The sequence below is a fragment of a genome, unplaced genomic scaffold, assembly GCF_019419815.1.
Source record: "Pyrus x bretschneideri cultivar Hongxiangsu unplaced genomic scaffold, Pyrus_bretschneideri_v1 Contig43, whole genome shotgun sequence".
Taxonomy (NCBI): domain Eukaryota; kingdom Viridiplantae; phylum Streptophyta; class Magnoliopsida; order Rosales; family Rosaceae; genus Pyrus; species Pyrus x bretschneideri.
The window spans coordinates 2,296,684-2,321,936 of NW_025999757.1; the positions used below are offsets into that span (position 1 = coordinate 2,296,684).

The 25,253-nt window shown below is 34.9% G+C and overlaps 1 protein-coding gene and 1 pseudogene across 1 annotated transcript; one reads left to right on the top strand and one right to left on the bottom strand.

Moving 5' to 3' along the window:
- Window positions 1-497: 497 nt before the first annotated feature.
- Window positions 498-3,092, bottom strand: LOC103941954 (zinc finger protein ZAT9-like). The gene has a single exon (XM_009352154.2). It carries the CDS (start codon window positions 2,145-2,147, stop codon window positions 678-680), a length of 1,470 nt encoding a protein of 489 aa, XP_009350429.2. The 5' UTR covers window positions 2,148-3,092; the 3' UTR covers window positions 498-677.
- Window positions 3,093-13,514: 10,422 nt separating this feature from the next.
- On the top strand, window positions 13,515-14,647 carry LOC125469457 (annotated as a pseudogene).
- The last annotated feature ends 10,606 nt before the right edge of the window (window positions 14,648-25,253 follow it).

A 25,253-nucleotide genomic window follows, 5' to 3' on the forward strand; every position in this document is an offset into this window, starting at 1 on the left:
TGTCATTTGATCTAAAAAAGTCATTGAAATTAATCAAGCAAAATTGGTTGGATTAGATTGGCTCGATTGGTTTGGGATTGTAACAAGCCTAGTTATTTTTATTTTTATTTTTGTAGTTTAACAATTTGCTGTCTAAGATTTATAAAGAAGAAGATAACTAAACAAAGGTTTAAAATGATAGTAGTTTTAGAGACATAAGTCTAAGATCAGCACCGGAAGCACCAGCTGCTAATTCAGACTCAACTTTAACTTTAGTCTCACCAATTGAGTAAGAGAGAGATCACCAAATTAAAAGTACTCTTTTGTTTTGTGTATGGTGGGTTGACACTAACAAATTCTTACCATACATCATAACTACACTTGAATCTTTTTTTCTTTGCCAAACAAATTTTAACAAGAAAATTTATATAGAAAAAATATAATGATTTATTAGAAGTATATATATATATATAAATAAATCACCTGCAATATATATGGATGAAATGAGATTGGGGCTTAACTGGGTTCCTATTCACCCACGATAATGTACAGTAACAATTCAAAAAGAAAATAAGTTTTGAAAAAGAATGCTGAGCTATGGCTTGTTTGTAATAATTACAGTTTTCTTGGTACAAAAATCTTTGAACAAAAAGGGGGAGAGAGAGAGCTGAGAAAATCTCACATTCCTTCACATGAAATTATGGTTCAGCTCCAACATCAGTTGTTGAACCAATTCCCACCTGCAACCATGGTGAGGAGCCCCCACTGTTGGTAATATCCTTTAGTTCACTTAGCTTTGCTAACTTCACCTTACTGTCTCCTTCATCAACTACATTCTGCATTGAAACATCAGTGCTGTTATTATTGTTGTTATTAGTATTATAATCATCGTTGTTAAGGTTGTCATTGTCGATTTGGTGGTGGGAGTGGTGAGGGGGATTGTCCTCCTCCTTTGTCCCAATCCATGGCTGTAAAAAGAAATCTGTAGATACATCCAAGCTTGGTGGATTGGGACGCTCTCTTCTACCTCCTCCATTCTCATCCACCGGAGCAGGTAGATTAAGATCGAGTTTCAGATCAAGTGGATCCGAAGCATCAAACTTAGACCTTTGGTTCATCATTTGCTGCTCCAAACTCTCTTGAAATTCATGGAACTTGACTAGAGTAGAAGTGTCTGTCGTGGTGTTGGACGTGATCCAATGACACCTCTTGTGCCCACCCAATGCCTGTCCTGATGAGAATATCCGATGGCATATTGAACATTCATGCACCTTAGATTTTCTCTTTGAGGTATAAACTGATGGATTATTTGACCCATGGTCAAATTGTAGGGTTGAATTGGGTTTATTGGGTAAGAACTCTTCATGCGTGATGGCATCATCATCCGCCATACTATCTTCGAGATGATCAAGACGGGCAGCAAAGCACCCTTTAACTTTCTTGTGACTAGCCCTATGACCGCCCAAGGCTTGGTGGGAATTGAATACTTTCTTGCATGCTTTACATTCGAACAAACCTTTATTGGCAACCCCTTTAGCCTTATTGTTGTCAATTGTCACCCCACGTGAAACAGGAGTCATGATGTTCATAGGGTTCCTTCGTTCCTCTTCTTTGCTGGCTGAAGCACAAGATTCTTCTGGTTCTGCCTCCATTGGATCCACCGTGGCATTGGACAACATCATTAAGCAATTGGCAAGGTCCTCTTCCTCACTTGATGGGCAATGCGGACTAAAATTTCCCACTTTAGCTCTGAAAGATCTCTTTCTTTTTGACCACCCACATCCTCGCCGGCTGCCACCGCCCCCATCCTCCTCATCAGAGCCTGGCGAGGACACAAGGGACTCGGCATCTACAGAATTACCACATTTGCCATGTTCAAGGAAGGATTTCCAAGACAAGAACTCTTTGCCACAATTCTCACAAACCCGGCAGCTTTTTAGGCGATTAGGGTTTGTTCTTAGAGCATACATGCACTTGTTGGTAGCGGGTACATTGCCGCCGAGTTTGTCCTCCCAATCACTCGGAGGATCGTCGTCGTCGATGTGACCTTCATCCCCTATTCCATGTGCCCTCATGTGCCCTCCTAGCGCTCTACCACACACAAAACCTTTCTTGCATATTTTACAGAAGTGTTTAAAGCTTGATTGCTGGTCGACAATCAAAGCCATTAATTAAAAAAAAAAAAAATTAATCGAAACTCAGGGAAAAAACAAAATTATAGAGGAGAGAGGGATGGAGAAAATTGGTGATGATGGAAGTGGGTCAAGAATGGAAGAGGGAAAGGAGGTGTTTGTTCTTGTTGTGAAAAGAATTGTGGGGTTGCATGGCGATAATTAAGAGGTTCTAGTCCTAGTTTTTAGTTGAGGTGTTGGTTTGGATTGAATTTGTGGATATGGTACAGAGAGAGAGAGGGGCGTGGGAGTTCTTGAAGAGCTGGGGTGGGACGACATTGTGACAAGTGGACGGAGGGTTAAATGATGAGAGACTTTTTCTGTGGCGGTGGCGCCGCCGAGTCAAAGCTAGAACCAAGGGATGGACGTCCTTACATCAAGAGTACGTTTTGTTGTGTTTGGTTCGGACGAGTGAGATACTTACAGAAAGAGTGTGTGTATGTCTGTGTGTGTGAGGGAGTGAAAGAGAGGAAGAGAGTGGTTCTAACTGCCATACCTATTCATATCCCTTCATTTCCAAGCCAAGAAAACTAATCCATGCTTCTCCTTGTCTGTCGGTTGGTTCCACCTGCTTTTCCACACAAATTCTTTTTCTATTATAAACAACTAACCTTCCATTAATTAGTTCGTGTTTTTTTGTTTAGCTTTATTCTAACTTTCTATTTTTTGTATTAAAAGAAAACAGACTTTCTATTTTTCAAGTTGCCCAAAGAGAGATCCTTTTAATTTTGATGTTGAATGGTAAAAATGCATGTACATTTCTATTTTTATTTTTTATTTTTGTTAAAAACAATTGTATTGCTATTTTATAACATTTTACTTTTCTATTTTTTAACGGGGAGTCAATCGTAAAAACATTCTTATCCGTACGTACTTTCTATACGCGGCCGGAGTGTTAGGATCTCAAAGTGCATATACGTGAATCAAGTGATAAACTTAGTGAGTTGATCTAACTGAATCCTCAGACTAACAATAAACTAACTATTCAAACCCCTAAACTGCTTTCCTTGAGAAAAGTACTAGGTTATCTGTTTTTGTAATATCATTCAAGTCAAAATTGTAAGCTCAATCTGTCTTTGTAACATCAATCGAATAAAATTGTTTACATTTGACGCTAATATATCGCGTCTTTGGTACAAAAGAATGAAATCTCAAAAATTAAAAATTTTTTTTTTCCATATCTAAATATATTTTCAATTTTTGTCACTTATACTACAATTTAGTTATATTTTTTTATAAATTGTAAGTGAGAGGTTTTATAGTTTCAAATTTCATGAGTGACGAGTTGGTAACCGATTTATTCATCTCACCCCTTAGTGTGTATATAAATATATGGAGAAATTAGGTTTTCATCCCTCTTTTTGCTGCTTCATTGATTAAAACTTTATTATTTTTCAATTTTTGATCAAGGTCCTTGGATATTAATAATATCATTAATTATTTCAATAATAAAATATTTTTTATTTCTAAATATATTCATTTAGTGTTATGTTACAATTTGTATATTTATATTTATGGCTAAATATTTTATCATATATTTTTATTTTTAGTTTGTACCCATTTTTAATTTGCAACCCTTTTTTAATTTGTACCAATTTTCTTTTCAATTTTAATCTGTACCCATATATTAATTTCTTTTTGTGCCCATATTTTAAAAAATTTTATTTGTATTTGTACCCATATTTTTTTACTTATTTGTACTCTTTTTTAATTTTGCTAAATGTACCCATGCTAATTATATGTACCCATTCATGTAATTTTTCAAATTTTTAATCTTAAAATGTACTCATTCTTAAATATAACAATTTGTTATATGCAAAATATATCCTTTTTTTTTTTTTATATAAAATCTGTTCAATTTTTTTCTAATCTATTTTTGAACTTACATGGGTACTGTTAACCCTAAAAACTACCAAGCGTGCAGACCGAGTAATTAATAAGCTAACTACGTCATTCTGCTGTGTGTGGGGCATGCCAACTTGTCGGCCGAGCACGGCCAGGGAGTAAAATATGTCGATGTGGCGTTGGGCGCACTACTGACTTCTTGATCTCACGACTGCAGCCGATGAAAGAACACGCTCGGCCTTCGCGTTCTAGAGCCTGAAGACAAGGTTGCTAGTTCTGCGAAGTTCAATATCAATTTCGGCTTTCAAAGTGCCGAATGTAGTAACCTCATAACACCTCACTTCACTGAGAAGGCTGATGAGATGACCTCTACCAACAAGGACTTGAAAATCCTTGTCGACCGAGACTTGGATAGGTAATCAATCGGGCGAGAAGCACTGACTAAAGGTGCTCCTTGATCAACTGATTCTACGGCTCCAGTGCTATTTATCCAAACTAAAGATGTGTCGGCAGGAAAAAGGAAATAAAAATCTCAAGGTTGTTAAGAGGTTTCACGTAGAACGAGAGTTTGCGCAGGGCAGCTTGTGTGAATTGGAAGGCTTTGAATGATGCACTCCCCTCTCTATTTATAGCAACAAACTCTCTCATGGCCGAGCTAGAACCACACTCGGATTAGGACTCCTTAACCTAATCAACCAGGACTCAGCCAAATCCTAATTCAATTGGGACTTTGAACCTACCTTTTTAACGAGCCAAATTCATTTCTCGAGTCTTAGCATCCTCAGGACTCCTTATCATACTAGGTCTCGACTACTTCACCATTATCCGAAATAATCATCTTCGTAGTAGAACTAGGCCGACCTTGACAGGGCCGGCCCATGACAAGATTCTAAATAAACACCTTTGGACCGAGAATATTTCTAAGCTTAACCCAAAATAACATTTTGGGTCCAAACAGGTGCATTCTTTTTTCTTTGAATTGAGAATGCATTCATGTCAAGTTTAATAAAAGAAATTTACTAATGTTATTAAGCCTAATATCTTTTTTTTTTTCTTTTTTTTTTTTTTTGTGTTTTTTTTTTTTTTTTTTTGTAATTTTGAAGAATGTACCCATGTTTTGGTACAATAATTTTTTGGTTAATATTGATGAATGTACCCATGTTTATATATACACACACACGCAATAGTATATTTATATTTTAATATTTTTAATCCCACAAATTATGGTTTTTTATTTAAAATCTTATTAATATAAACAACTATAAATTTTAAATTTTAATTTAAAAAATATAGTAACATACATAGAAATAATTATCACATTAATTTCAGGGACTTCGATAAAAAATTGAAAACCAACCAGGTTTTAGTCAAAAAATATTCATAAATAAGGATCGCATCCAAAATCTCCCTAAATATATATATATGAATGATTCAATAAAATATGGTCCAATTTTTAGTTTAATATTTCTTTAATGAAAATATAAGATATATTGATGTAAAAGTGAAATGCACTCTTAGTGTTGTATCGCACTAAACCCTTTTGATGTTAGAACAGGTATTCAGTTGTCCGGGCTCTCGGCATAATATTGTAATCATTTAGTTAGAGCGTCTCATTAGATCATCACCTTTTTGTTTAACCTAATTTCCCCTTTTAATATCATCAGGTCAGCTTTGTTCTAATGTCAAAATATTATAAAATATTATATCAAATGAACAATGATCATAATGAAACAATAAGCATTATACGTAATGAATTTAAATTTTTTTTTTATCGAACAAGCATTATTAATGCCTGAAATGCTTTTGGAGTATTATTTTCTTCTATTTTATTTTCTTTTAGAGTTTCTACGTCCGAAATGGTTGAGATCTCAACACTACTAGTGGGTCATGAAGGTGCACGTAATATTTCAATAATTACTTAGTCTCTGAACTCTTGGTTAAGCAAAGACATTGCTTTCATAAGTGAAGTGGGATTAATCCTTAATCAATCATTTCGAGTGAATTTAATTAGCTTTGACTCAAAGCATTCACAGACAGAGCTAGTGGCTTAAGTAGTGACAGTGATTAAGCAAACAACACGCTTTCCAACTAGCAAGGTGAAGCAACTCCTGTACTTAACTTTACTGCACTTTACCTGCAAATTAGAGCACTAAGAAAAAGTTGGATAGTCCATTAACCATAAATTGTATGATATATAACAACTACCTAAATTTCGGTGGAAACTACCAACTAGCCAACGCTTTTGTTCTTTTAATTACTAAAAATAACAATGAATTAATTTATTGAATGTTGCTAAGCTCAGTAAATTGAAGGTGGTACTTTTATTAACTCCTTTTGTTTTATGAAGCAAATGTTTATATATTCTCTGGTAACCTATATACCGATATAATCGTTCGATACTAAAATTCAGACTTACTAGTAGGTCAGCATGAAGTGTGAGATTCTTGCATTAAAATCGAGAAATTTCGATACTAGTTCCCTTGTAATTGTCGAGTATTTTTGCGTCCAAAGTCTAAACTGATCGAGAGAAGGATAAAAAAAAATAAAAAAATAAAAAAGGAAAAAAGAAAAAAAGAACTAATATGGTCTTTGAAATTGACCCACACCATCAAGGCGGTTCTTAAAATTAAAAATTGATTAATGTAGTTCCTGAAAATTAGTATCACAAAACAATATGGTCATTTCATTATAATTCTGTAACAAATTATGTTATTTGCTGATGTGATCTCACAAGTCTAATTAAATATTGACATGTTGATTAAAAATATTTAAATAATAAAGAACTTAAAAATAAAAAAGTAAAAAAAAAAGTGAAGATGATGATTTGTTCATCTTCTTGTTCCCCTCCACCCGAGCACAACCACGCCTCCATTCAAAGCAATCAAGTTGTGATTTGAATGATGAAAATTGTAAGCGTCGGTGATTTATGCCCACTGAATTTGTGATTTCTTCTCTAAGCCCAGCAACCTGTTTATTGCTCAGAAGTTGCCATAGATGGACCAGCTTAGACATCAAGCTTGCGACTTCAAAGGCCAAAACTCCAATTTCTCAAAACCAGCCTCATGTTTCTTTTTAGGCTTCCACAGACTGCGAAATCATGATTCTGCTACCATCTCTTCCACCCAGAAAGGGATTTTGATATATGAACTCTAAGCAGAACCCAGAATCACGTTTCTTGATCATGTATAAAATAACAAAACTACGATCAACTACATAAACTAATAAAATACATATACCACACTTCATGACATAAACTTAAAGAAACAATGTAACAACTTCCAAAAAGAAATTTACACAATACTCTCCTAGACTTGACTCAACTACTAATGTCAGGATTATTCACATAAAAAATTATATAAAAACCAAAAATTAAAATAAATATTTTTGCAAAAACTTCAGAAGTAGTTCATAGAAAACCTGACAAATACAGGTGTAGATGTCGTATCAGTTCTTCATGAATGATGTAGAAGTAGTTGATGAAATCGTTTCGTGTAGTCGGCACAATAAGTGAATGTGAGTCTCAAAACAAAAGGAAGAATGCATAAGGAGTAAAACTCACAATACTTGGCTATAGTAAGACCCAAGTTAGGGTAAAAACCCATAGTCAAATGAGAAAGGTGATAAGATGGATTAAGTCAAAACTAAATGCATTCAGGATGCAAGTAGAATGCACAGAAAGGTATTACCAGCCAAGATAGATGCTTCATTGAAACCACGTAAGTTAAAAATTCAATGGGAAAAAAGGCCCAAATTGAAGGGCAAAATAGTACATTAAGGTCAAGTGAGTATACTTCTAAATACTCCTTCTGAGTTTGACAAAACTTCTAAATGAGAACTATAAGCGTTGTAAATCAGACAATTTACACATAGCAGTTCCTTGGACAAGTTTCTAGAAAATAGACTTCGACAATGAATTCGTGAAAGGGTTGACAAAGGCTATCTTGGGATTAGATTTACTTGACTTCATCTTCTAATGCTCTTACTGCTTATGTGAGAAAAACAATTTCGGCGCAATATGTACGGTGTTGTCTCCTTTGATGTAGTCTTTCTTGATCAGGTTGATACATGTGAAATTGTCTTCATGGATCATTATAAGGACATCAATGATTGAAGAAAGTCTGTAAGTGCTTCAAATATGCTCAACATCGACTCTTAACCAGAAGCTTTCACGAGTACCTTAGTGAAGATCGAGAATTTTAGAATGATTCAAAGAAGTCCCATTTAAGGTCTGTTTGGTAGACTCCAAGATACTGAGTGTCTCCAAAGGGAAAGACAAAACCTATTTGAGAACGTGCCTTGTGCAGATCAGATAAATAACATGCGTCGACATAACCAATAAGGCAAACATCAATTTAAAGGCCAATGGGGTATGATCTATTTGAGATATATATATATATATATATATATATAGGAATATAATAAAGCCAAATCCATAGTACCATTGAGGTAATGAAGGATGCCTTGAATATCATTTCAGTGATTGCATGTTGGTGTGTTGCTATATCTTATGAAATGATTAACATTGAAGGAGATGTTCAGTCTAGAGTACTGGGCTAAGTACAATAAAGTGTCAATTGCACTCAAATATGGAACTTTAAGCTCCAAAGCCCATCCTTCATAGTCTTTAGGGTAGAATGGGTCTCATTTGCTATCTAGCTTTCGAAGGTTTCGCATTATCCTCATTAAAGCATCTCAACACCTTTTGGGTGTAGTTCGGTTGGTGTTCGATCTCCAGGCCGAGGCATATAAATCTCCAGGTCGGAGACAATATCGAGTTTTTTTCTAAATCTTTCATCTCAATTCCAACTTCAGGTGTGAAGTGGGTTTCTCAAGCTCTTTAGGAGTCCCAATGAGATTCATGTCATCGACATACAATGAAAGTATCCTAAATCTGAAAGGTGACTATGATAAACATGGATGGGTATAGTTCATTATTCACACATCCCTGACTAATCAAATACTCACTTAGACAGTTATACCACATCCTTCCGAATTGTTTCAATGCTTAGAGTATTCGCCTCAATCTAAACGATAGTGTGTTCCATGGTCTAGAACTATTTGATTCACTCAATGTAAGTCCTTAGAGAACTTTCATTTGGATTTTCGTATCAAGGCCCCTGTAGAGATACGCTATTTCCACGTCCATAAAGTGCATATTTAGTTTTTTTTTTCTTTTCAGAAACTAACAAACTAAATAGGTAACAAAACGTTATGACGTTCATTATGGGGGAATAAGTATCCTTGTAATTAATCACAGGCTTTGAGAAAAGTCTTGCGCCACAAGGCGTGGCTTATATTGCCCTATCTCATTCTTCTTATCACACTTCCTTACGAAAACCCACTTAAAGAAAACAAGCTTAACATGTGGCGGTGTAGGAACAATGGTCCCAAACCCTTTATTTTTTGCAAATGAATAAAGTTCAGCCTAGATTGCTTGTTTCTAGTTTAACCAATCAGTTCTAGGTCGACCTTCAATAATGGAACGTGGTTTAATGTCATTGTAGTATGAAATCAGTAGCTACTGCGTATGCAAATGCATCGTTGAGTATCAACTCATCCCCTTTCGAAAGTACATCTGCGCTAACATAATGGACCAAAATCTCACAATTTTTAGGAGGTGGATTTGCCTTTTCAAGGACGTGTGTGTAATCTAGAATAACCTCATGCATTGGAAAGGATGAGTTAACAATGGTAGGATTCAAACTAGGCTCACTAGTGTGTCCTATGAGTTTCATCTGTTGGGGTTGTGAATCCTTTAAAGTGAGCAACTTCTTCTCTCAGCGCATTGCTTATTCTTTGGCACTAAGTTTCTTATCATTGGTGCCCTAGTTCCATCTACACTTGCTACAGCTTGGAAGACTTCTCAATCGAAGGATGAGAGATAGATGAAGAAAAAGACCCCTAAGTTCTCGAACCCAATGCCCTCCTAGGTCGCGGACTTTCTTGTCTTTTTATCGTTTAACCCTGTCCGTCAACAACTGTAGAGACACCTCTGGATCAAGTGTCTCCATTGGCATGTCCTGTTGCAGCTAGGAAAGGTTGGTAAAGTACTCGTCGTTCTTTTGCGTCATAGAAATCTACAAAAATAAAGAGAAACCAATTAAGATTATCAATCATAATTTAAACATTTTTTTATTGTAATGAAATTAAAATTTAAAACGTAGAATGGAATACTTACATAAATGCCATCCACAACCTGGTTACCATAATTGGTATGCGTTTCCTCCTAAACCTCCATTTCTAGGAAATGGGAACAACTCACCCACCGTTTATCTGCCCGGTAAGATGGGGGATCAAGACTGTAGTGATAAGGTACGGCTTATTCTCCCAATTACCTTTATTTGCCCCTGAATTAAGTTGTAAATTAAAAAAAAATTAATTAAACTTGAATAAAAAGACAAAAACGTTGAACTTAAATTAAATATAAATAAAACTTACCTAAAATTTTTTGCTTTGAAAATGAATGTGCACTCACTTACACTTGCCTATCGAACACCAACACTAAGCCACATGTTGGCCATCAGCAAGAGCAGAAGTTTATGAAGGGATGTAAAACTGTTAGATCTAGTGCTTGCTGTGGTGTACAGTTGACTCATCAGGGTTGAACAAATGTCACTTTGTTACCACGTGGCGACTAAAGAACAGATGAGTGGTTAGTGTGAAAACCTTTAGTTTTAAAATTCATTATGGTATTATTTTATAACTATATATTCTTATATTTATTTCCTGTTGCACTAATCTATGTATATGTTGAATTCCCGAAACTGTTTGAGTGGATCGATAGAAGTTGCATCAGGAGACTCACAAGTCTTTTAGTAGCAGTCCAACTCGTACTTCCACTCTTTATACTGCTCTTTCCACAGCTGATCTATGTACTCCGCAGTCCCCGTGTCCTCTATGTTCATCTCGAAGTTGGCCTAAAATAGAAAAAAAATGTACTAGTTTAAAACTACATTAAATAAGTAAAGGTGAAATAAAAAAAAAAAGAATTATGGATTCCCCAAACTTTGTTGTAAGGCCCGGTTAGGAGTTCTTTGCCTTCAACCTGTTGCACAGCCACGAATCGGCCTTCGCCATCAACAAGGTGGACTAGGGCTGCCACAGGCTCGTGGCGTTTACGGTTGTGAGGCCACCTGGTAAATCGGGCCACCTTTCCAATGGTGTAGAACTATGAGGGTTGGCTGTTGACTAGGCGATGGCCGCCTGAGTGACGGTAGGGACCAAACGCTCACTCTAACCAGAAGCGTAGGCAGGGCGACACCTAATGGCGATCAAACACGAAGACATATGTGAAAAACAAAAATCACAATTTATATTTCTAGAATTTAACCAAGTTTTCCTACAACTTTCCAACAGTTTCACATAATTCAACAATTTTACCAAATACACATATTTCTAGAATTTTACCAAATTTTCATATCTTCCAACAATGTCACATATTTTCTACAATTTTACATATTTCTAAAATTTTACCAAATTTTTTTATTTTCCTACAAATTTTCACATGTTTTCTATAATTTCACATATTTCTACAATTTTCCAAATTTGAGTATATTTTCATATTTTCCTACAAATTTCACAAATTTTCTATAATTTCACATATTTCTACAATTTTACAAAATTTAGACATATTCCACATATTCCCTTACAATTTTTACATATTTCATTCAATTTCACATATTTTCTACAACTTTACATATTTCTACAATTTCACATATTTCTACAATTTTACCACCCTAAATCACAATTTCAACAATGACTTTTTATCCAAAATGGTCATTGAGATTGACATAACTCCTCACTTTGGTGCTTGAGATTTAAAATCGATAAAAGTTGTTCCTGAGATTTTTCATCGTCAATCATTTTGGTCATCTGTGAAAAATCTCTATTAACGGAGATTTCTCATTGAAGACCAAAATGATTGACAGTGGACAATCTCAGGGACCACTTCTATCGATTTTAAATCTCAGGGACCAACTGAAAAGTTATAATCTTAGGGGCTTTTGGATAAAAAGCCCTTCACAACTAACCTAAAATTTTCATAGTTTTACAACCTAAAATCACTACCTCAACACCCCCTCCCCTACCCTCTTATCATTCGATACTAATCAATATTTTTACCCTAATCTTAGTTATAACTTATTTGTTATCTTGAGAAAATTTTGATACTTTGCTTTATGTTTCAATTGTAGGACATGCAAATCTACTTTGGACAGAAAGCAATAAACAAAGGAATTTTTGAGTAATTTTAATTAGAATAAATTTGTGAATCTTACAAGACAAATCTAATAGGTATTACAACTTAAACAGGATACTATCTAAAAGATAAGATATGGTAGAATTCATAAAGATTTCATAGAATTTACACAATTACATTCCTAACCTAATCAGCATTGCAACATTACCAAACTTTGGTAAAAATTTATTTACAAGGAATGGAGATATCTTCTCCAAATTTGACCATACAAAAGAGAGACCGAGAGGGATCCTTTTCATTATAGAAGAAGATTAATTATTAACAGTTACCGGAATTGATACCACCAGATCAAATCTTTTGTCAAATAAGGCATAAGAAAACGTGATATATTTTGTGGTTCGGGGTACAGGGGGATACATAATTTCTCTGTTGAATCTATATAAATATGGAATTAAAATTGAGAAATCAAATCTTTTGTCAAATAAGGCATAAGAAAACGTGATGTATAGGTACAGTGGGATTTCTCTGTTGAATCGACATAAATATGGAAAAAAAACTCTAGAAATTGAGAAATAAAATCTTTGTCAAATAAGGCATTAGAAAACGTGATATATTTTGTGGTAGGTTCGGGGTATAGTGGGATATATAATGTCTGTTGAATCTATATAAATGAATCATTGGATCGACTAGGGTTTTCATCTATATGCAAGAAGAAGATGGGATTCCATAAAGTTTTCGTTCTCTCTTTAGTTACCCTGGCAATGGCTTCCCTTTTAGTTGCAGCTGGTACTCCATCTTTCACTCTCTTATCTTGACTTCGTTTTACTTTTCTTTTTGTTTTCGTTTTGTTGAGAATTGACTCTTTTCTTCAAGGATAAACTACCATTTAACCCTCTAAATTATTATTCCGGTTAAAATTGACTCCTTAAACTATATGAAATCAATCAATAACCCCTCACTGTCAGTTTCAATGAAATTTCATCCACTTAGCCATCAAATACTAGCCTGACACTTCACCCTGATGAGTGAATGATGTGCTAGCTACATTTGAATCTGACGGTAAGGAGTTATTGGAAAATTTCAAATAGAGGGTTAATTTATCAAAAACATAGTTTAGGAGGTCATTTCAACTGAAGTAATAGTTTAGGAAGTTAAACCGCAGTTTACCCTTTATTCAAATATTGCAGAATTCTAGTTACTGAATTAATCCTCTATTCGAAATTTTGATACTGCATGCTATACTTACACTAACCCTACGAGCTTTGGCATTGCTTTCTATTTTGCATGAAGAGCTGGAACTGAGGAAGACGAGTTGGAATCGGATGCTTGACTCGGAACGGTGCGTCCCGGGAAGAGGTGTGCAGTGGGTGCTGATCGGAGACAGGGGCGCGAAGAAGCACTAGTACGCCGAGAGGTTCTCGACGCTTCTGGAAGTTCCGCACATTTCTATGGATCCCTCGTCCGCCAGGAGCTCAACTCTCGCTCTTCTCTTTACAAGCAGGTTAATTTCTTGGTTTTTAATTTCAATTGAATTTCTTTTGCGAAAATTAGGATTTTTCTGGAGTAAAAATATTATATTTTGCCATTTTTTTGGGAAGAAAATTGAATGCTTTATCTTTTTTTTGGTAATTTTAGATTGCAAATGCAGTGAATGAAGGGAAGCTTGTTCCGGACGAAGTGATATTTGTGTTGTTGTCGAAGAGGTTAGAAGGATACTATTGCGGCGAAAACCGATTCATTCTCGATGGGATTCCTCGAACAAGAACTCAAGAAACAACAACACAAGCTGTGAGTTGACTTCTATGACAAAATCAGAACTTTACTTCATGGTTTGTGATTAGAATTTTGGGAAATATGCAATGCGGGCAAATAGAACCGGTTGTAAATTTTTAATTAAATTGAACCCCAAGGGAACCTAAACCATCATATTTTCGGAGAATTTCTGTAATTTCTGTGGGAAATTTGATTTTGTTTTGTTTTGATGGAGATTTGATGCTAAATGTTTTTATTTGTTTTGCTTGTTATAGGAGGTTGTTGACCAAATTGCTGATATTGATTTAGTGGTGAATTTTAAATGCACAAATGAGGAACCGCAAACTTCTCTGCTTGCCGAGAATATCTTAGCATGGCAGCTCCGTTCGAAATCTGAATCTGCAGAGTAAGGAAGAACCTCTGAAATCTTCCCCTGCTGGTGATTTCGACAAACGTAGGAAATCATCGAAAAATGGGTTGTAATCCGTTTCTCTCTTATCTCAGACCATGTCGCTGGAAGATTACTACAGAAAACAGCACTAACTCATCGATTTTCAGGTCCAATCCGCACCCGGAGAAACCTGGCAGGGGCTGTTGGCTGCTTTACATCTTCAGCATATAAATGCTGTCAATTCTTCCCAGAAGCTCACTGCCTGATTACGCTTCATCTGCGTCTTTTTTTCTTGGTATGCATTCCGGGAGTATACGTATATATCCTTCATAAAGAATACTAGTGGAGTTTTCAAAGTCAAAATGTGTGTGTGTTATTTGATGATAGCAAGTGGCTCGTGGAATATTACTATGGTCTATGATAATTTTGAATTTCAGGAAGCGGAAGCTATTCTTTCTATTCAATTGCTGGGGGAAAACCACGATCCCCATATTTGGCACTTCAATTTAAAATGGTCGATATATCATTCAAAGTGGACACTAGGCTGCTATTGAGTGTAGAAATTTGGTGGAAGGAGTTAATTTGAAGCTTAAAGATCCCACCAAAGTTTTGTCATCTTCTCTGGAGAGTTGCACATTATATCCTTCATACGAGAGTTGCATTTTTTTTGCGGAGAATGGTTGACTCGCCCAAGTCTTTCAGATGCCATCTATGGGCAGAAAGTAGTTATCATGCACCTTGAGAATGTCCAGTAACCCAAGAGGTTTGGAGGCAACTTGGTTTCCCGGATGCGGCTAATTTATGTGATTGGGTGATGCAAGTTTGGAATGTTCTAAACTATGTACAGCAGTGTTTGTTTGCTATTGGTGCATGGACATTGTGGAATGTTCGCAATTCTTTGTGGTTTCGAGATGTGAATACGAAGGTAGTGGAAATTATTTGTTTGGTGAAAAACTATGAGGAAAGCATTCATTAGGCTCTTGATCAACCTCATATGAGGTCTTCTTCTCTAGCTCCTATATTGCAATGGACGTCCTCTCCGGAGATAGGTGGTTACAAACTTAATGTGGATGGTGCTCTTGATATGTACAGTGGCTATCATGGTGTGGGTGCAGTGATAAGGGACGGTTATAGGAATTTGGTGGGTTCGTTTGCGATGAATGCGCCAAGTCTGATTTATGTTTTGGCAATGGAGTTGTACACAATGAAAATGGGCCTTGTGTATGCGGTGGATGTTGGTTGGTTGCTATTAACATTAGAGTCGGACTCACTAGTAAAAAAAAATCCTTGCGCGACGATGACGAAACGCACATCATCGCGCAAAGTCACTTTGCGCAATGAAACTCTAAACTTCATCGCGCAAGATTTTGCGTGATGAAACTTTGCGCGATGAAAAACACATCGTCACGCAATGTGACCTTGGGCGACGAAATTTTGCGCGACAAAATTCTAAGCTTTGTTGTGCAAAGTCTTGCGAGACGAAATATTTTTCGTCGCGCAAAGTTACTAAAGTAAAAAAATTATTTTTTAAAATCTTTGTGCGATGTAATTCAAATATTTTGTCGCCTAAACCAATTTTTTTTTGTTTTTTATTTTCTACGTATAATACTTAAGAAATTGAATGGTATATATATTTATTAAGTAGCTTTAAATTTATTATTCTAGTTCGGATCAGGTTTTTGTTAGAAAAATATATTATTGTAGTTTGGATTGAATTTTTGTTAGAAAAATATATTTTAAATTGACGATCGAATTAGTTCATTGTATTCATATAGAGTCAAGGAGTGTAGTTGTAAAAAATCATCAATATCGGAGTTGAAATAACATTAAAATCGTGACTTTTCGTTTATAACCGTCGAAAAGTTTTGTCCCATTACTTAATCTCTGAATGTTTGTTTTTTGTGATTTTTGGCGTATATGATTTCGAAGTATATACAAACAAGTTTGATGGTTGGATCATTGAAATGAGTTTTGTAGAATGCATATCCCATCAAAACAATAGATTCACTAATACTTAAGAGTTTTATTTATATTTTCATTAAGTATAACATACGATTTCGTGGTATCCACTAGTGTAAATATTTTAAATTGAAGATCGAATTTAGTCATTGTATTCATATAGGGTCAACAAGTGTAGATGTAAAAAATAATCAAAATCAGAGTTAAATAACCATTAAATCGTGATTTTTCGTTTATATCCATTGAAAAGTTTTGTTCCTTTACTTGATCTCTGAATGTTTGTTTTTTGTGATTTTTGGTGTATATGATCTCGAAGTATATACAAACATGTTTGACAGTTGGATCATTGAAACTAGTTTCATAGAATGCATGTCTCATCAAAACAATAGATTCACTAACACTAAAACAGTTCATTTATATTTTCATTAAGTATAACATAAGATTTTGTGGTATCCACTAGTGTAAATATTTTAAATTGAAGGTCGAATTCAGTAATTGTATTCATAGAGGATCGAGACGTGTAGCTGTAAAAAATCATCAAAATCAGAGTTAAAATAATCGTTAAATCGTGATTTTTCGTTTATAACCGTCAAAAAGTTTTGTCTCGTTACTTAATCTCTGAATATTTTTTTTTTTTGTGATTTTTGGCATATACGATCTTGAAATATATACAAACAAGTTTAACGGTTGGATCGTTGAATGGTGTGTGTGTATATATATATATTAAGTAGCTTTAAATTTATTTATTTTATACGTATAACACTTAAGAAATTGAATGGTATATATATATTTATTATGTAGCTTTAAATTTATTATTGTAGTATGGGTCAGGTTTTTGTTAGAAAAATATATTATTGTGGGTTTTATGTAAAAAAAAAAAAAATTGAATTTGAAGGGAGTAAAGTCACATTTTCAATAAATTTTATTATTTTCTTTTTTATTATTTATAAAAATTATTTTTATAAATTTTGGGCTACGAACCAATAATTCGTCACGCAAAATTCTTAAATTTGTACGGGAGCTAAAAATGGGACATGGGAATTTTTTTTTAAGACTTTGAGCGGCTAATTTTCGTCACGCATAACTTTGCGCAACCAAACTCTAAAAATTTGGGCAACCACCAAAAATGGGACGCGGGAATTTTTTTTGAAATTTTTTTACACATGGTCCTGCATAACTTTGCGCGACCAACACTTCATTGCGCAAAACTCCAAAAATTTGGATGGGCACCAAAAATGGCCCACAAGAATTTAAAAAAAAAATTTTTTTTAGTGGTTGCGCAACCAATTTTTTGTCGCTCAAAACCGTGCGTGACCATTTGTCACGCAAAATTCTAAAAATTTGCGTGAGCAAAAAAATGGGACACTGGAATTTTTTTTAAAATTTTTTTTAAGACTTTGCGCGACTAATATTTCGTCGCGCAAAGTGATACGGTTTTTAAAACCAAAATAACTCAATAATTTTCTCAATGTCTTTCTCTACTCTTACCTCTCATCTCTCCTTCCCTCTCCCCAAATCTGACCCTCTCTCACACTCACTCCTTTCACTTAATCTCTCTTCTCCCTCTTCACTATCTCTCACTCTCACTCTCACTCACTCTCTCATCTCTCTCTCACTATCTCCTCTAAGTCTCTCACACTTACTCCTCCCTCTCATTCTCACTCACTCTCAATCTTGCCAAAAGGTATATTCTCCCCAAAATTTAATTTTTTTCATTAATATGTATTTTTGGAGTTAGTTTGGAGTTGAGTATAGGATGAGGAGTCGAGTTTGGGGTTGGATTTGGGGTATACCAATTTTAGTGAAGATTACGCTAATTTTTTGCTATTTTTTTTGTTATCTGACCCCATATATATATATATATATATTTTTTGTAGGGAATCGTCGAGACTTTGACGGGTAAAGTTGAGGATTAGGACGCTATCAAAACATATCCCCCACTACTACCACCAAAATAGACTTGTGTTAGGATTTTATTATTGTACTTTGTTAATTTATGTGTACATTTTGAATATATTATATATATTGGATAGTTTGATCACTATTTTTCATATGTAATTTTATTTTGAATATGTCAATTTAAATTAAAGTATTTAAAAAAATAAAATAAAATTAAAAAGGTTAAAATTCGAAAAATCTTGCGCTACCAAATATCTTGTTGCGTAAACAATTAATATAAGAGAATTATAAAACAAAAAGTCAAAAACCTTGCGTGACAAAATATTTCGTCGCACAAAATATTAAATTAATTTATTTTAATTAAAAAATTTTAAATATTTCATTGCGCAAAGCTTTGCGTGACGTTATCTTTGTCGCGCAAAGTATCTTTGCACGACAAACTACTTCATGGCGCAAAGATACTTTGCGAGACAAACTAATTCATCGCACAAAGTAGCTTTGCGCGACGAAGATTAATTTTCGTCATGCAAACTGTATGATGTAAAAATTAACTTGACACAAAAATTAAACCCTATAGTTGACAATTGTAGTATATATGTAAGTAGGCATCGTTCTAAACCGGGGATTAACTAGGGATGCTAATCAACACAAATAAGGCTTAAAAACACTAAATTAGACTATAGACTCAAAACTGACTTAAAACACTCAAAACAGCAACAAACAATCAAAAAGACTCAATTCTAGACCTAACAAATGATTTTGACAAAAATAAGACTTAACTTGACTCAAAAGACTAAAAGAAAATAGATTTTGACTCAACTAACAAGACTCAATGAAAGGGGAAATGTTTTTGATGAATTTAAAACTTAAAACAAATTTGGTGAATTAAAAAGGGTGAAAGGCTAGTTAGAGGGTCCTTCTCCACACATTACATATGCATACAAACCAATTTCTAGTTATTATTCCTTTAGACTATGAATGACAACGCCCCAATTTAACCGTGAAGAGCACAAATTAACTTTTAGATTTTCCTTAACTCATTGAATTGGACGGGATACGCATCACAACCAAATTATCCTTATCAAGTTTCCTAACTATGAAAAGCATGATAGAAAGACATATCAAAGGTCATTAAGTTCTTTGAAAACCATAAGCATTGACGAGGCATTCGTAACTATGAAAAGCATGATACTCATACCAAGGATTTACTTAAGACAATCATGACTAGTGACTTCCACTACTTGTGAATATAAGTTCATAACGATTAGGTGAAACTCCCTTATACTCTTACATCAAATTCATGTATCCAAATTAAGTGTCGACCCTCAATCAACATACATAAACAAGTTTTGATAACTTAGATAAGCAAATCACATTCAAGACTCAAGAAACAATAACTAGATTAATCAATTCATATAAAACATATAATCATGGCTTCGAATTCACCTCCAACTATAAAGAAATTAGTTCCTCATGTTCATAATAATTGAAAACCAAATTAACATAAACATTGAATTAAAATTAAGGATAGAAAGAACCTAGAAGCACTCCACACTCCAATGGCATGCATAACCCTCCCTTGGGTGGTGGCAAGCATAGCACTCTTCTTCTACTTCCTTCCTTGCTGCGGCACTAGGGTGAATTAGGTGTTTGATGGCTGAATGTATAAATGAATGTATGAGCGAATGGATGGATGATTTCTGCGGCATAAGCATGTATATATATGCTAGGGTTTCACGGCAAAGCCTTGCAAAACAAGGATAGGGCACTGCATAAGCTGAATAAGAATAGAATTGTGCAACCAAAACCCAAGTTGAATGGGTTAAAACAACCAGAAACCAAGGGGAATTAGGATAGAAGGGTGCGGCAACATTAAAGCTTCTAGAAGGGATGTTTTAGAACATATTTCTGACTCCAAATCAACAACACATGCGGCAAGGGTGTAAGAGAAGAATTACAACTCTCAATCCACCAAGGAATGACATATATGCGACACACAATGGATAAGGCTTCTAGAATCTGAATTATATATTTAAATGTATGATTAATCCCTTCTAAATAACTGGAATTAAGGCACAAACTGATTTGGATAAGATAAGATAGGATAATACTAGATTTAGGAAAGGATAAGGTTGGTTAGGATAGGATAAGATAAGATAAGGTTTGGATAATGTTCCATCTTTCTTACTCTTTCCTTATCTTCTTTGTCTTGAACTTGTTTCTCCAGATTTGTAGCAAGTTCCTAGCCTCTTTTGACTTCAATTTCGTCCATCCACCTTGCTCCATATGCAAGCTATCCATTCCACGCCCAAAACTGCTCCAAATGGCACCAAAATGCACTTTCTTGCCAACTTTGCCATTAGGACCTACAAACACACGAAAAATCGCTTCAAACACTATAATAAATGGAAACTAACTATGTAAATGCAAGAAAACAAGCTAACTAAGTCGCATAAATATGCTCCTATCAAATTCCCCCACACTTAGCTTTTGCTAGTCCTTGAGCAAAACAAAACAAACAAAACATAACCTAGACTTTCCAACATTTACCTCAGGGATTTCCAATGCAACATGACATGTTAAAACTCACTACTCCCACAAATTTTAGTTATCCCTACCCTCAACCATATACTTAACCGTAGTAACCACTCACTAGCTCGCATTTAATCAATTAAAACAACATTTTGAATGTAGTAACATGCCTTAGAGAATTCCCTCAATTCCTCACTAGATATACTCTTTATTTTCACACACATTTTCTGACTACACTCCCTACACTAGGTATATGTGAGAAAATTGATGTAAACATGTAGACTAACACTCACATATATATAATCAAATAAGGCGATTTCTGGAATTATTAACATGTATATGATCTCATGAACGGAATGCCACTACTTAGACGCAAGAACCAGGGATACCATATGCTCATACCAATTTTAAACTCCACATAATAAACACATACAAATCAAGATAAAAGTCAAAGGATTGTAACGGGGCTAAGGTATTGGCTAACAAAGAAAGGTTAGGATAAACAAAAGTTCTTAAAGCAATAGTAAGCAAAGTAATGAAATAAGCACTTAGAATTCACTTTTGAATGCAGAAATCAACTTTGAACACCAAGGGAAACTTCACACAACACTTAGGGCCATATTCAAACTTTTGGACCCTTTCTTCAACAATCAATACTTTTGAGTTCATTCTCACTTATTTTTAACTCTTTTTCTTTTTTTTTTTCTTTCTTTTTCACATTTTTTTTTTCGTGCCCTTTTCTTTTTCTTTGGCACATAAATCATACATCTTCATAGATTTCCAATGAAAAATCCTTCCCCCACACTTGTTTTTCTGCAATTTGTAGATCAAAAGGAATTCCCTCTAAGTCATGCTCCACTATACTTTAAGAACAAGGGTATGAATAGTCTTATTCTAAGCTAAGTAAGGATAATGTGGTTAACAAAAGAAATTGGCTAACTAGGGCTCAAAGGGGTTAAACCTACAATACATATGTAAAGGGTAAGGCTTTTTGGCTCTGGTTTAACTAAACAACTTCATCTTATTGTATGTTATGCAATCAATATCATGCTTTGAATGGAATGGGCATGAGTTCTAGTATTTAGAACTATAGTGATAAAACGCATTCTAAGTAGCAACCAAGCAAAGAATAATGAGATCATGCAACGACTTTACAAAACAAAAACATCAAGATTAATAACTCTCCACTTAAAGTTTAGGCTCAAGTCTCTTAGGGTTGTAGCGTTAGTTTGAGTTCCTTCCTTCAAGCATGTTACAAAAACTGATTTTTTTCCTTTTTGTGATTACGTGTGAATTCATAAATGACAACTATAACTAAGCATAAACCAAAGAGCATATCAAACTTCCATCCATGTTTGTAAGTTTCTTTAACAGTCATGCAATTAAAAGCTGATGCGAGAATTATACGCGCACAAATTAAACCCTCTTTTTGACAATTGTAGTATAAGTATAAGTAGGGATCGTTCTGAACCGGGGATTAGGAGGGATTGTTAATCTCTTGGAAACTGACTGAAAAACGTAAAAACAATATAAAACACTAAACTAGACTCAAAGAATGTGAAACTAAACGTTAAAACACTAAGACAAACCAAAAACTCAAAATGCTTTAAGAACACAAACTAAATTGATTTCTAACTAAATTGAACAATAAAGTAAAGGGGGATTGAGTTTTGGACGGAATTAAACTAAATGGACAAATTGTAATTAAAGGCAAAACGTAAATATGAATGAGATGAAAATATGGATGATGGAATAGCCAAGGGGTTCTTCTCCACACATGTTACACTTGCATACAAGATTGATTCTCAGTTGGTCTTTCGATAAATTATGATTTCTCAACACCCCGGGTTAATTAGGTCCGCTTAAATTAACCGTCAAGTTTTCCTTAAGTTAATGAATTGGATGACATCATACGACAACCCAAAGCATTCTTCAAAAGTTCCTTACATGACATCATAATAAAGATACAATCAAAGATCATTACGTTCAATGAAAACTATAAGTGTTGACGAGGCATTCGTTACTATGATTGCATGAAACTTATGCCAAGAATTTATTTAACGCGATTGTTTATAAGCAACCTCCACTACTTGTGAATATAAGTTCATAACGATTAGGTGAAACTCACTTATATTCTAGCGTCATATTCATGCATGAAAATTAAGCGCGCATTCTCTATAAACATACATAAATAAGTTATCAATCAAACGGTTAAACAAATTGAATCCACAACTTATGAAATTCCAACGAAAGTTAATCAATTCATATTGCAAACATAAACATAGTTTCGAATCACCCCCTAGCTAAAGGGGGTTTAGTTCCTCATAACTTTGAAATCAAAGAAACACCTAAACATTCCAACAACTCAACTTGAATTGTATGAACGTTTAGGCACTCTTTTCTTCCGTACAAAACAAAGAGAATTGAATTTAAACATTGAAATCAAAGAAACACCTAAACATTCCAACAACTCAAACTTGAATTGTATGAATGTTTAGGCCCTCTTATCTTCCTCTTTATTGTAGCATAAGGTCTAGGGATAGTTGGTTGGGGGGATGGAAGTGTGGAATGGAGTGGGGAGTGATGGAAATGGAAGATGGTTTTTGGATTCTAAGGGAGAGAAACTCACGGCTAGAGAGAAAGAATGGATGTGTTTGTGTATGAAATGAGATGATCCTTGAATGAATGAATGCAAGGGTATTTATAGGAGGAGTGGAGATGTATATGGCTATTTGTTTAAGGTGTTTGTGGTTGCAATGATGAAGAATTGCATGTGGAAATAAAAGGGAAAATGTGGTGAAATGATGAAGTAGGAAGGTGGAAATGCATGTGAGATGTTGGAAGGGAAATGGGAATATGAGTAGGCCATGGCATGGGAGTTGTTTTGTTGGTGTAAATGTGCCATGGTTGCAATGATGAAGAATAAAGGGTGCATGTGGGGTGGAATTGAATGAATGCAAAGTGAATGAATAATGAAATGAGTTAACGAGGGAGAATGTGGTGAAATGATGAAGTAGGAAGGTGGAAATGCATGTGACTTGTTTGTGGAATAAAGAATGAATGGTGGAATGATGAAGAGTTGCATAAAGAATGCATGTAGGGTTAGCTAGGTTGGCTTTGTTTGGGTGCATGTGTGTTAATGGTGGTTTTGCATGTGAATTGATGGATTGTTTTTGATGGAATGGATGGTTCTTTGCATGGCTTTTGAAGTGATTGTGGGCTTTGGAATTGGAAGGAAATGCATGGCCTTGGGGTTGGTTTAACAGAGAATGGGCTAGGCCCTTTGTTTTATGTCCAAAATGAATACAAGGCCTTCAAATTCGTCCAACACTTTGGCTCCAATCATATGCTATCCATTCCAAGCCCAATTTTGCTCCAAAATGCTCCAAAATGCATCTTTTTGCTTCCTTAGCCATATGAACCTAAAAACACACGAAAATGGCTTAAACTACTAAAACAACTATGAATTAACAACATAGATGCACGAAAACAAGCTAAGTAAGTCGCCTAAATATGCTCCTATCAAAAGCCAAATCCTCATCATTGTGTTGGAAGGTATCCTAAGACACAAACAAACACAAAAACAAAAACGACTATAAAAACAACTCTTTTGGGTTTTTCAAACACTCATTTTTTATTTTTTTTTCAAATTTTCGGATTTTCTGTTTAAGACACATAAAAACACCTCAAAACACACTAAAAACACTTAAAAACAATGAGTAACAACTTTAGAAGTGATAGGTGATAAAATCCCATGAAAATCATGCAAAAACAGCTTGTTTACCCCCCAACACTTAAACAAAACATTGTCCTCAATGTTTTAAACATAAACTCACAAACCAACAAACAATTAACACAACTAACAAGAATGGCAAAGTAAAAGCAATAAAGAGTAGGGTTTAGGAACGCAAATATGGTTGTGGAGTGTTGGAGATTCCTAGGTTTTCTTTATTTGCGTGGGTTGCCTCCCAAGAAGCGCTTGCTTTAACGTCTTCTAACCGGACAATACCTCCTTTTAAGCTTTATTGGAGCCCAGAGCTTGGAGGGGGTATATCATCCACGAGATGCTCCTCAAAGTGCTCATAGTATGGCTTTAAATGATGTCCATTCACTTTGAAATCGTTTCCGGTTTTTAAACTTTGAATTTGGACTGCACCATAAGGAAGGACATTAGTAATAACAAAATGACTAATCCATTTAGAACGTAACTTACCTGGAAACAATCGAAGGCAAGAATTGAAAAGTAACACTTTCTACCCTATAGAGAACGTCTTGCTACGAATCATCTTGTCATGGAAAGCCTTTGTTTTCTCTTTGTAAATGCAAACATTCTCATAAGCCTCATTCCTTATCTCCTCAAGCTCATTCAATTGAAGCTTCCTATGAATTCCAGCTGCATCTATGTCCATATTGAAAGTTTTGACGGCCCAATGTGCTTTGTGCTCCAATTCAACGGGAAGATGACATGGTTTCCCATAGATGAGCCGAAATGGGGACATTCCAATTGGTGTTTTGTAGGCCATATGAT